The 13,192-nt window shown below is 47.1% G+C and overlaps 1 protein-coding gene across 1 annotated transcript; it reads left to right on the forward strand.

Annotated features, from left to right (window-relative positions):
• The first annotated feature begins 11,145 nt into the window (after positions 1 to 11,145).
• On the forward strand, positions 11,146 to 11,904 carry LOC102765209 (zinc finger matrin-type protein 1). The gene has a single exon (XM_006764009.1). It carries the CDS (start codon positions 11,146 to 11,148, stop codon positions 11,902 to 11,904), a length of 759 nt encoding a protein of 252 aa, XP_006764072.1.
• Positions 11,905 to 13,192: the final 1,288 nt, after the last annotated feature.

A 13,192-nucleotide genomic window follows, 5' to 3' on the forward strand; every position in this document is an offset into this window, starting at 1 on the left:
TGTCTATTATGTTGAGTATTTATGCTGTGCCAGCACCACTGTAACTATATATATAAATATAAATATATATACAGATATTACATAATATCTCCGTATTACGGATGAGAAAGACTGAGCAACTAAGAAACGCACCTAAAATCATGTAGTGTATAACTACACTTTGGCTGCCTCATAAACCATCTAACTACTTACGATTTAAAACAGCAGACATTGCCCTAGCCAGTTTGGTTCAGTGGATAGAGTGCAGGCCTGAGGACTGAAGAGTCCCAGGTTCGATTCCAGTCAAGTGCACATGCCTGGTTGTGGTCTCCAACCCCAGTAGGGGGCGTGCAGGAGGCAGCCAATCAATAATTATCTCTCATCGATGTTTCTATCTCTTTCTCCCTATCTGAAATCAATAAAAATATATTTACAGCCCTAACCGGTTTGGCTCAATGGATAGAGGGCCGGCCTGCAGACTGAAAGGTCCCAGGTTCAATTCCGGTCAAGGGCATGTACCTTGGTTGTGGGCACACATCCCCAGAGTGTAGGGAGCAGCTGATCAATGCATCTCTCTCATCAATGTTTCTAACTCTCTATCCCTCTCTCTTCCTCTCTGTAAAAAAATCAATAAAATATATATTAAAATATATATATATATTTACAAATAAATAAAAATAAAATGTTTATTTTTCACGATTTTGTGAGTTTTCTGGGTTGACTCAGTGGATATGGATGTCCAAGGGGCCTAGTATCTGGGGGTGCGGGTGGAAGGAGGAGTTCAACGTCAGCTGGGTGATGGGAACATGCCGCAAATCTCTCGTTACTCCGAGGGGCTTGTACACGGTGGCTGAGTTCCTGTGCTGCTTGAGGGCAAGCACAGGCACTTTCCACATCTAGCTTGTACCACATTTGCTGTTGTCCCTTTGGCCAAAGCAGGGCATAAGGCCAAGCCCCACAGTATGTGAGGGGGCTGCCCAAGGAGTGGACACAGGGAGGGAGAATTACTGCTGCCATCTTCTCTGACAAACCTACCATATATAACTTATAAGTGTACAACTGGAATTCAAAACCAAGTTGTCAGATTACAAAGTTCAAAACTGCCCGGCTGGTGAGGCTCAGTGGTTGAGCATCAGCCCATGCACCATGAGGTCACCAGTTCGATTCCTGATCAGGGCACATGCCTGGGTTTAGGGCTCAATTCCTGGGCGGAGGGTTGGGGGGTACGCAGGGCGGGCGGTACAGGAGGCAGCCCATCCATGTTAATGTTTCTTTCTGATGGATGTTTTTGTCTCTCTTTCTCCCTTCTCTCTAAAATATCAATACAAAAATATTTTTTTAAAAGTTCAAAGCTGTCTTGGAGTTACTGCCCAGGTCTGATCATCCAGAACACGCGATGTATTGCCAAACTAAGCCAACAGCCTTTTGTACACACACCCACAACTGTTTTGCATATTGTCATTAACAAACAACGTACAAAGTAAGTGAGAAAGGTGTATCTTTGGCTTATAAATGCTCCATTGATTGGTTGTCTTCCGAAAGCACCCTGACTGGGGCCAGGGATAGAGCCTGCAACCAAAGTATGTGCCCTTGACCGGAATTGAACCCAAGACCCTTCAGTCCACGGGCCGGGCCAACACTATCCACTGAGCCAAACCAGCTCAGGCTCCTGAGTTATAATAAACTGGCAATCTAGTAAGGAAAACTATTACTGGGGAGACACAAAGACCTTGGTCCTTGAGGGAAAGATTTCAATCAAGAGACAAAGCATAGAAAAGCAAGCAGGAAGGTATTGAACACAGCGAAATCATACTTAGGACTGTGAAACAAGGCAGGGCATAGAGGAAGCAACAGGAGAGCTAGGCTGGGCTGCTCTGGATGACTGGGAAATCAGAGAAGGGGGCCTTGGAGACAGGTCCAGGGAGTTAGCCTGGGATGAGCCGCCACTGCCCGTTGCTCCCCTGGTTTTGAGTCTCATGGGGTCCCTTAAAGCAGTGGTTCTCAACCTGTGGATCGTGACCCCTTTGGGGGTCGAACGACCCTTTCACAGGGGTCGCCTAAGACATCGGAAAACACATATATAATTACATATTTTTTTGTGATTAATCAGTATGCTTTAATTATGTTCAATTTGTAACAATGAAAATACATCCTGCATATCTCATATTTACATTACAATTCATAACTAGCAAAATTACAGTTATGAAGTAGCAACGAAAATAATTTTATGGTTGGGGTCACCACAACATGAGGAACTGTATTAAAGGGTCGCGGCATTAGGAAGGTTGAGAACCACTGCCTTAGAGGTTAGGGCAGTGGTCGGCAAACTGCAGCTCACGAGCCACATGCAGGTTTTTGGCCCCTTGAGTGTGGCCACAAAGTTTCGATCGCACTGTACATGCACACCCGCACGTGGTATTTTATGGAAGAGCCACACTCAAGGGGCTGCAGTTTACCAACCACTGGGTTAGGGGACAGGTGCCAGTGGGGGAAGAAGAGTGGAAGGGAATGGCACAGGAGGGCTTGCTCCCTGGAGGGGGAGAGCGCCCTGGGACTTGTTTTCAGGTGTTTTAACGGTTGGGTGTTTAGGGACGAATCAATAGCATATTCATCAGCTGCATGCTGATGTACCAAAATGAGATTTATTTTCTTAATTTGTCTGTCCTTGGGTGTGGTTAGCAATGGCACTTAATTGGATTTCTGTTATCTGCCTCGTTGAGTAGGGTGATTTAAGCTATTTACTCTCGGTTGGGGAGGACAACTACCCTTAAGTGTCCCTGGTTTAGGAAAGATAGGATTTACTAGGTTACTGCAAACTGCTAGAGTCCCTGTTACACTTGTCCTGGAATTTTCCTAGCTTCTTACTATTTTATAAGCCCTATCCAGTTGGCTCAGTGGACAGAATGTTGGCGTGCAGACTGAAGGGTCCCAGGTTTGATTCCAGTCAAGGGCACATGTCCAGGTTGCAGGTACCATCCCTGGTAGGGGGCATGTAGAAAGCAGCTGATCAATGGTTTTTCTCATCATTGATGTTTCTATCTCTCTCTCCCTCTCTTCCTCTCTGAAATCAATAATAAATAAATAATAAAGACCTATTATTAAACCCTAGTAATTAAGACAGAGGGATATTGGGTGTGATGCAAAGATACAACAGAACCCAGAAGCAGGACCATGAACAGGTGGGCATTTGATTAGTAACAAAGATAGCACTTCAGAGCACTGAGGAAGGCAGACTTTTCAATAAATATGGGAAAACAAAATTAGAATAAAATAAATAAATACATATGGGAAAACAAATGAAGTCGGATGTCTATGTGGGGGAAGAAAATTTCTCCTTCTACCCTTCTAGGTTCTTCAGCTGGTCTAACAATCAAGTTAACATAAAGCACATTAACACTAGAAAAACAAATATTCTCTGCTAATCTGAATTTAGAAAAAGAACTCTCACCCCTCTCACTTCCACCAGACCGCACACAGAGGGTCCAGGAGACTGGTATGGTAAGAATTCTTTCTGCCAGTGTTCGTCAGGTCCCAGGACCGCTCTGCAGCCCTGGAGCAGCAGGACCCAGCCAGTGAAGCTTCCCAGATGGCTCACCATCTGGGGGGGGGGCAACTTTTCCTTTCTTCCCTTCTGGGTTCTCTGGCTGGCCTAATAATTAAATTTGTCGTAGGCAGTGGGAACGGAACCAGGTGTTTGACAGGTGGGGTCAGACTGTTATGGGTTCACTCAGCAAGATAGACCACCGACTCAGAATTTAAATTTAAGAGCCTTTATTAAGCTGGCCAGCTGACTACAGTCACAGCACCCTGCTGAAGCAGAGGCTGAACTGCAGTGCTGACTGCAAGAGTTACGGCATTTTTATTTGCAAAAACCACAAAGTTAGTTACAAAGCCTTGTTTACATAATTAGTTCCCGACACAGTATAGCATCATACAGTGACTACCTTCCTATCTGTGTGGTCTAGGAACAGAGAGTACAGAGTGCCGGGAAGGGGCCATGAGACCATATCTCAAGGCCTGGCCTGATGTCAGTACCTTCCTATCTATGTGTTTTAGGAACAGACAGCACAGCATGACCCGTCTGGCCAAAGCACCAGATATGCAGCCCAGCACAAGACCAAACCTGGGTTCAGCAACCTCGGTACTTGGGTTCTCTCTAGGAAGGAATTCAGAAACAAGACCCAAACTGTAAGAGAACATTTATTGGGTAAATCATAGAGGTAGAAGAAGTAATTCCTAGATGAAATGGGCTTAGGAGACAAGTTATGGAGGCACATGAAGGGCTATAGGAGCTTAGGAGTGAGGAAGCTAATGGTAATGTGCCCTGCAGAGGGGGCGGGGGATGGTAAGGGGAGAAGGAGGGAAAGGCTCCAGTGTGCTCCCTGGAGGGAAGGAGTGCACTGGGTCCTCCGTCCTAAGGGTTATAAGGGTGATGAGCTTAACTGTCCCCAAATCACCTTAAAACTCATTGGATTTGTTTCTCCCTAGAGCGGTGATTCCCAAAGTGGGCGCTACCGCCCCCTGGTGGGCGCTGCAGCGATCCAGGGGGGCTGTGATGGCCACAGGTGCATTTGTTTTAACCTTTTTTGTATTACCTTTCTATTCTGAGTTCAATAAATAGTTTCATAATTTCAAACTTCAATGTTTCTAATTTACACCTTTCTTTACTACATTTTACGAAAAAGGTAGAAACATTAATACATATATCTTTCTGTTTAATTGCTATTAAAATTTTTTAAAAATTAATTTCCAGGGGGTGCTGAGTAATATTTTTTCTGGAAAGGGGGCGGTAGGCCAAATAAGTTTGGGAACCACTGCCCTAGAGCCTGGAAGTGTGCTGAAATCCAAAATCCAGAGACAAAGAAAAGGGCGTGCCCTCCTGCTTCCCTGCTCCCAGGGCAGGCTGGAGAAGTCTGAGCAGGAAGGAAGTTGGGATTCTTCTCCTGGAGCCCAGAGTGTAGCTTCCACGTGAAATGAGGCACCTCACTTCCTTCTGAGGTTCTAGCCAGTGAACATCTGCTCTCTGTGGGCCCACCCGACTTCCACTTACACAACCCCAAAGACCTGTGGGCTTGAAGAGGTGAGGGTTCCATCTGTTTGGGGAAATTCTTTCATAAACTAGGGCATAGTGGTGATTCCAGGTAAGAGGTCAACCAAGCATGTTTCTCTTTTGCTCTAAGGTTTGGTGGCATTCGGAGGGCTATTCGGCAGGGAGGATGGCTATGTGTGAACAGGAAGAGGTTGGGTAGGGATATGGCTGCGGCAGGTAGAACCCCTTGGGTCTGAGGTTCCTAGTGGACCTGCACAGGTAGAGGGGAGGTCAGGGCCTCTCTTTACCTGTTTGTTTATTCAGCAAGTACATATTAAGCATCTACTTGGTGTTAAGCAAAATTTGATGTGTTGAGGATACAGCGGTGAATGAGGAATCTCTGCTTGGTGAGGAACTTATATTCTACTGAGATAAAATATAAAGTAGACCAATTTTTTTAAAATTTATTTTTAGGAAGAGAGGGGGAGGGAAGGAGGGAGAGACAGAGAGAGACATCATTTGTTATTCTGTTATATTGTAAATCAGTGAGCCAACATGAGACACCTTAAAAAGCCAAATTTTGGAGTCCTTTAATATACCAGTGGGCTTAGAGGAATATTGTCTCCAAAGTCTAAGCAAAAAACATGGAGGAAACTCTGTTTATACTTTTTTCAGTCCTTTGTCTTCCAAATTTGGAGTGAGACTTCCAGACCTTCTGAGAAAGAAGGCCTGTGTGCTGGGACAGGGCCATGAGACCATATCTCAAGGCCTGGCCTGGCGCCAGCACTGACAACTCTGTCTGGGACATAGTTTATGGCCTCTCTGGAATGGGAGCAGTCTTATTTTTCCTATTATTTAAGCAAGAAAGCGTTTACAGAAGCCAAAATAGCAGGGTTAAAACAGCAGTTTTTACACAAGATGGAGGTTACTATGCTTCAATCCCACTTACTCATGCATTCATTATTTGATATGCCCTGACTGGAGATCAAACTGGCAATTGTGGCATATTGAGGTGATGGTCTAATCAACTGAGCCACCCAGCCAGGGTGAAATAGACCCAATTTTAAAATTAGATTGTATCTTTGATCCTTGCTACTCACATCCCTTGGGAGTTTGGTAAAAGGCAGAATCTCGGGCCCTGCCCCAGACTCACTGAATCAGAATCAGCATTTTAACATCTCAGCGCACTGTTAGGTGGTGGTAAGCCATGGAGAAAAACTACAGCAGGGAATGGGCATAGGGTGTCCCAGGGGTTGGGAGAAGAGGTGTAGGGAGGCGAGTAGTCTCCAGTGGGGATGAATAGGTAAACAGCTTTGCAGGCTCAAGGGTGGAGAAGTACAAAAGCCATGAGGCCGAGATGTGCCTGCATGTTCCCATCCAGCTGGGAGGCCTGTGTGTCTGGAAGGGAGAAGTAAGAGGAAGGTTGTCAGAAAAGAACCAAAGACCGTAGGACAGTGTCTGGGCCTTGTAGGCACTTTGCAGATTTGAGCGTCCTTCTGAGTGAGAGAGGAAACCTGGTAAATTTTGAGCAGACATTAGCCAGGATTATATCACATGACAAGGATGACCGGGCTGCTGAACTGGGACTGACTCGGAGCGCAGGGACTGGAGACCATTAAGAGGCGATGGCCCTGATGCAGCAGAGATGCGGTCTGGCCCTTGCAGGAGCAGTTTGGTGGAGAGAAGTGACCCCATTCTGGATGCATTTGAGAGTAAAGTAGGCATGACCTGCTGATGGCATTGCCTGTGAGGTGTGGGGAAAGAAAGGGTACAGGGTGATCTCCTGTGTTCTGGTCTGAATGGAGATGGGGAGCCTGCAGGAAGAGCAAGCTCCCCAAACTTCCCACAAGTTCCCTTGGAGAAAGATGGACTGGAACCTCCTGGTTCTGGGAGGAGAGCCCCAAGCGGAAGGAAGTGCCCTAGAGAACTTGATTTCAACTGGATGGATTTTTTTGCAAAGTTTGCTTCCTACTCTCTAGTGGGCCGTGTTCTTAACACAGAGCATCCCAACCAGGAAAACAAAGGCGAGAGGGGCATGGGACAGGCTGAGGGAGCAGGCCGGGAAGTGACAACCTGGAAGACATGAAGGGTAGAAGTTGATGAGCTAGGGCTTGGGGGTAGAGACACCAGGAACAACCTGAGCTGAGGTTCCAGGGCTGGAGGGAGCCTGGATTTAATAGGCTAGAAAAACGTAGCGGGAGTGTGTATGTGGGGGGTGGGGGGATTGGGGGGATTGGCAACTGTGGCTGGTCTAAGAGACTGAGGACTTAGGTAGAGGCCAAATGCGGGTGGCCTGGGGGCTCAGTAAGAACTATCCTAGAACAATAAGAAACATGAGTGGCTTGGCTGGAGCAGACATAATCAGATTGACTTTTAAAAGATTCCTCTGGCTATTGCCTGGAGCATGGCTCGAAGGGTGGGTCAAAGTGGATGAAGGCTGACTTGTGCCGCAGGTGAGAGAAGCTGGGGCTTGGGCTGGGGAAGCGGCAGAGAGGATGGACGACAGGGAGTAAATTCCAGGGTGTTTAGTAGGCAGAATGGGCCCGGCTTGACGGTATGTAGATTTTCTGCCAACCTGAGCCCTATTTAAGCAGGGCCTGCATGGGTGGGATGGACAGGAACACTGCCCAACACCCCTTCCCCCATCCCCCACCCTTATGGTTGGAGGTCACCACAACATGAGGAACTATATTAAAGGGTCACGGCATTAGGAAGGTTGAGAACCACTGAGCTAAATGATATTTCACAATATTTCTAACCACCCTCCCCCATCCTCCTCCCTGTGAAACAGCCTGGACCTCTCCTCTCTTTACCAGCACTTGCCGCGCTGGTTTTACATATTTGAGTGGGGTGTACGTTGTCTGGCCACCGCGCTAGACCAGTGATTCCCAACTTGTGTGCCTCAAGAATTTTTAAAACATGCAATACCTGATTATTTAGCCAGGGGCACTGACCACTTTTCCCTTACTGTCAAAGTTAAAAAAGGACAACAGCCCCGTGGTGTGGCTCAGTTGGTTGAGTGTCCGTCCCATGACCACCAAGAGGTCGCAGGTTTGATTCCCGAGCAGGGACATGCCCAGGTTTCGAGGCTCCATCCCCAGTAGGGGGCATGCAAGAGGCTACTGATGGATGTTTCTTTCTCTCCCCCCTTCTCTCCAAAAACAATAAAAACGGATTTTAAAGCAACAACAACAGCCAACACACAATGGCCATCCAATGTGAATAAGTCACAATTACACCCTTTTTTGGTGTGCCACAAAATGACAGTAGTTAGTTTATGTGTGCCATGGGATGAAAAGTTGAAAATCGCTGTACTAGACTCTAAGCTTCCCCAGAGCAGAGAATACCTCTGTGTAGTTCTCATATGTGCCCCGTACCTAGCATAGCCCCTGGCTCAGGGTACATGCTCACTGAACATGTGTCACGGGCGGGTGGGCAGAGAACATGACATATCACACCAGTTTGCAACTCACACCACAGGTACACCGCACATGAGGAAACAGACGACCCTGAGAGAATAAGACAGTTATGCAAGTTGACACATGAGTAAGCAACTGGCCTGGCTTCAATCAACATCAGCCCAAAGGCACGCGGACCAGGAGCAGGGTTGCTGAAACCCAGCCCCAGCCGGTACCTGTGGGTGAGCCCTGTCTTAGCATTCCGGCACCTTCCTCTCTGGCCGGCACTCTGGACACTTGGCCACCATTTAGCACGATCAGATCTTCCGCTGTCTGCTTTTTGACTCTTCCTCAGCCTTCCATATTCAGGAAGTGACCTGAGTTCTCTCTAAAATTCCATTTCACCTCCCCAGAACCCAGAATCAAAACACCCTCTACACTGCCCAGCCAGTGTTGCTCAGTGGTTAGGAGTTGAACTATGAAGCAGGAGGTCATGGTTTAATTCCCTGTCAGAACACATGTCCGTGTTGTGGGCTCGATCCCCAGTAGGGGACATACAGGAGGCAGCAGATCAATGATTCTCTATCATCATTGATGTTTCCATCTCTCCCTCTCTCTTCCTCTCTAAAATCAATATAAAAATATATTTAAAACAAAACACTAAGCCACTCTCCTGGCAAATTCAGTCTAACTTCAGGTTCTCTTTATGGAAGGATGTTTTAGGATCAGACAGGCCAGACCCTGGCTCCAAAGCCTCACCTCTCAGCTGGCACCCTATGTAGCCACATGGGCCTCGGATACTCAGTGTACGCAAAACACGGCTGCTTTGCTGGCCAGAGCTGAAAAAGGAGCAACCTAAATTTGCAGGAGGTTTGTTTAGTTATTTATTTATTCATTCATTCATTTTAATGATTTTGGAGGGGAAGGGGGAGGGAGAGAGAGAGAGAAACATCATTGATGAGAGAGAACCACTGATCGGCTGCCTCCTGCACGCCCCCGACTGCGGATCAAGCCCAAAACCTGGTCATGTGCCCTTGACTGGAACCCAACCCAGGACCCTTTAGTTCGCAGGCTGATGCTCTATCCACGAGCCAAACCAGCTAGGGCAGGATTTTATTTTATTTTATTTTATTTTAAATCATGGTCCTTACCTGCCCAGATACTCTAAGCAACCCTCTTAAAAATGAGGTAGATCCTTTATGCACTGAAACACAAAATGGGTCTAAATATATTATTTGGAAAGAAAAACTGACTTGCAAACTAGAATGTACAATCTGACCTCACACCTGTTGGCTGCTGGGTCAGAGTCCAGATAAAAGTCTGCAGTAACACCATGATATGTATACCCAGTAGTTAGCTCTAGGGGGTGGAATCAGAGAAATGGATTTTGCAATTGCTGTTGTAATTTTTTTAAAATTAGCACACACACGTATTTGTTTTGATTAAATGGGAAGACTAATAAAAACAATGAAGGAAAATGGAGACAATTTCTCAGAAGAGACCACCAGTTACACATTAAATGCTTCTGGCCCTCATTCCAGCGTCCTCAGGAGAATATTAATAGCTAATAGTCACTGACCGGTTGCTTGGTGCCCAGCACTGTTCCAAGCCCTGCATTTGTAATCACTCTTTTAGTCCTCACACCTGTAAGGCTGGTATCACTATCGGAGTTGTTTACACAAAGCTCTGAACCTCCTTTGCCTGGGTTCAAATCTTCGCTATTCAATGTTGTGACCTTAAATGTATTATTTAAATTCTGTAACTCAGTTTCCTCATTTGTAAAACAAATAATAATAGGTCCAGATTTTAACACAGTAAATGGCATCTTCCTCTGTTCTTTCACCCCAGTCATGAGATTAATATATATATGTGTGTGTATATATATATATACACACACACACACAGTGACATATAAATAGTATGTATACATACACACATCATGTATGTGTAAGTGGGAGCATGTCGGTGACCCCTATTTCCTTCTTGGCACATAAGCACAGGGACCAGCCAGTTCTGTTTTTATAGAATTTATGAGTGATTCTTAGTTTAATTTAGTTGCTTGACATTCTATTTTTGTTTTCTTAAAATGACTTGAGTTTCTTATTTTTATTTATTTATTTTGTTAAAAATATGCTTTTACTGATTTTTTAGAGAGAGAGGAAGGGAGAGGGATAGAGAGATAGAAACGTTGGTGAGAGGCCTGGATCAGCTGCCTCCTGCACGCTTCCCACTGGGGAGCGAGCCCACAACCTGGGCATGTGCCCTGACCAGGGATCAAACCAGGGATTTCTTGGTTCATGGGTTAATGCTCAACCACTGATCACACAAGCCCGGCTCTCATCTTTATTACGTAAGTAATAGTATTTATGGCAACCACAACAACAACAAATCACAAAGTGTAATTAAGAAAAACTAAAATTACCCATAATCCCCAAACCCTAGGGTAACTACTGATTAATCTTATACACTTATTATATATGTCTAGGTCCTAAATTTACAGTGTCTTAAGACTCATTTTCTTGGTCCATTTCTTTTATTATTTTCAGTCTGTGTAAAAAAATATTCATTTTCAGCATTATGTCTCTACATGGTGTTTACCTATAAGAACATAGTATAATCTCCACTAGGGATTTGAGAACCTGGCCTTTTCATCGCAAATACATTCATAGTAAAATAATGCATTTAACCGAAAGGTTTTTCCTTCATCTTCCCAACAGAGATTCATCCATAGTCCACAGAATGGAAAACTCTGCGACTTCCGACGCTTTCCAGCACGAACTCGAAGACTATATTAGGAGGCAGAAAGCCAGAGGGTTGCGACCAGAGACCTGCTTTAAGAAGGTGACAGCGGGCTGTGCGTGCGGAGGGAGGCACCGCACTGCGCCCGAACCCCCGGTGCTGGAGCCCGGACTCCCCTCGAGGAGCGCCCACGCGTTCCCGGGTTCCCACACAAGGCTGACAACAGTGGGCAGCCCGGTACCCCGATGGCCCAAGATCCATCGCCCCGCACCACGCCTGGAATCTCTAATCCACGGTCAGAAAAACCACTATTTCTTCAAAAACGCGTGGCTTCCAAGCCCACCTGCGCGAGGCGGGACCCCCGGCCCCCACGCAGCACGAGGCGGAGATGCTGCCGGCCGCCGCCTCCGGGAGGGCCGCCCGCGCGCGCATCAGGCCGGCGATCGGGACCATCGGGACCGAGGCCGGAGGAGAAGGTCCGGGGAGGAGGGCGGCGACCTCGGCCGGGAGCGCGGAGCAAAGCGGCGGCAGAAGAAGCGTGGTGCGGAGGGAGAGGCCTGCAGAGAGGAGGGGAGAAGGGCGGAGGGGGCGCCAGGGAGCGAGGAAAAGCGAGAAGGTGGGAAGACCGACGGAGAGCAGGGCGCCCCCAAGAGGAGAAGCCGGTCCCGCAGAGAGAAGCAGCCCCCAGGGAAGGGAAGCGCGCAGGAGAGGGGCCTGTGGGACCTGTGGGATGAAGCGATCCTGGGCAGCTGCTGCTGATGGGACATCAGTGACATTATTCTGATAGTAAATGATCGGACCCGCTGGGAAGGCTGGATTAAATGACAGTGAAGCCACCAAGAAAACAAATTTGGGTTCCCAACTCAGACTCTGTAAATCCCAAACCCAGGTGGTTTAAAGACATAAATGTAGAACTAGTAAGGGAAAATGGGGTTTTTTTTTTTTTCTTAAAGTATTACAAAGAGTATTACACATGTCTCCTTTTTCGCCCCCACCCCTTGACATTCCCCGGGCTTCCCCCACCCCCCAGTGTCTTGTGTCCATTGGTTATTCTCATATGCATGCATACAAGCCCTTCGGTTGATCTCCTACCCCTCCCCCCAACCCTCCCCAGGCTTCCCACTGTAGTTTGACATTCTGCTCAATGCTGCTCTGCCTCTGTATCCATTTTTGTTCATCAGTCTATAACGGTCCTTATTATCCATAAATGAGTGAGTTCATGCGGTATTTTTCTCAGCTTCCCAGGGGCCGTCTCAGCCTCACCGGGGCCAATTCAACCTCACCGGGGCCGTCTCAACCTCAGAGGGTCCGTTTCAACCTCACTGGGGCCGTTGCAACCCCACTAGGGCCGTCTCAGCCTCACCGGGGCCATTTCAGCCTCACCAGGGCCATCTCCACCTCACCGGTGCCGAAAAATAGGGTTTTTGATTGTTGTTTTCTTGTTGTTGTTATTTTGTGTTGTTAATCCTCACCTGAGGATATTTTTCCATTGATATTTTTAGGGAGAGTGGAAGGGAGGGGGAGAGACAGAGAGAGAGAGAAACATCCATGTGAGAGAGACACATGGATTGGCTGCCTCCCGGCACACACCCCTATTGGACCAGGTGTGGAACCTGAAACCCAAGTACTTGCCCTTGACTGGGAATGGAGCCCAAGACCGTTGGGGTGCACAGGCCTATGTTCTAACCACTGAGTCACCCACCAGCCAGGACTAGACTAACTTTTCAAAGTGTACATTTAGCCCCAGCCCATTTGGCTTAGTGGATAGAGTGTGGGCCTTCGGACCAAAGGGTCCCAGGTTCAATTCCAGTCAAGAGCACATACCTTGGTTGCAGGCTCCTCCCTGGCTGGGCCCTGGTCTGGGCTCATGCAGGAAGCAACCAATCGATGTATTTCTCTTACATGGATGTTTCTCTCTGTCTTTCCCTCTCTCTTCCACTCTCCCTAAGAAGTCCTACATATTCTGTACAACTGAAATTTGACTCAAAGCTCTGAAATAATGATACTCATAAATACTGGGTGGGGCAAAGTAGGTTTACAGCTCTTC

This window comes from Myotis davidii, unplaced genomic scaffold, assembly GCF_000327345.1.
Source record: "Myotis davidii unplaced genomic scaffold, ASM32734v1 scaffold339, whole genome shotgun sequence".
NCBI classification, from domain to species: Eukaryota; Metazoa; Chordata; class Mammalia; order Chiroptera; family Vespertilionidae; genus Myotis; species Myotis davidii.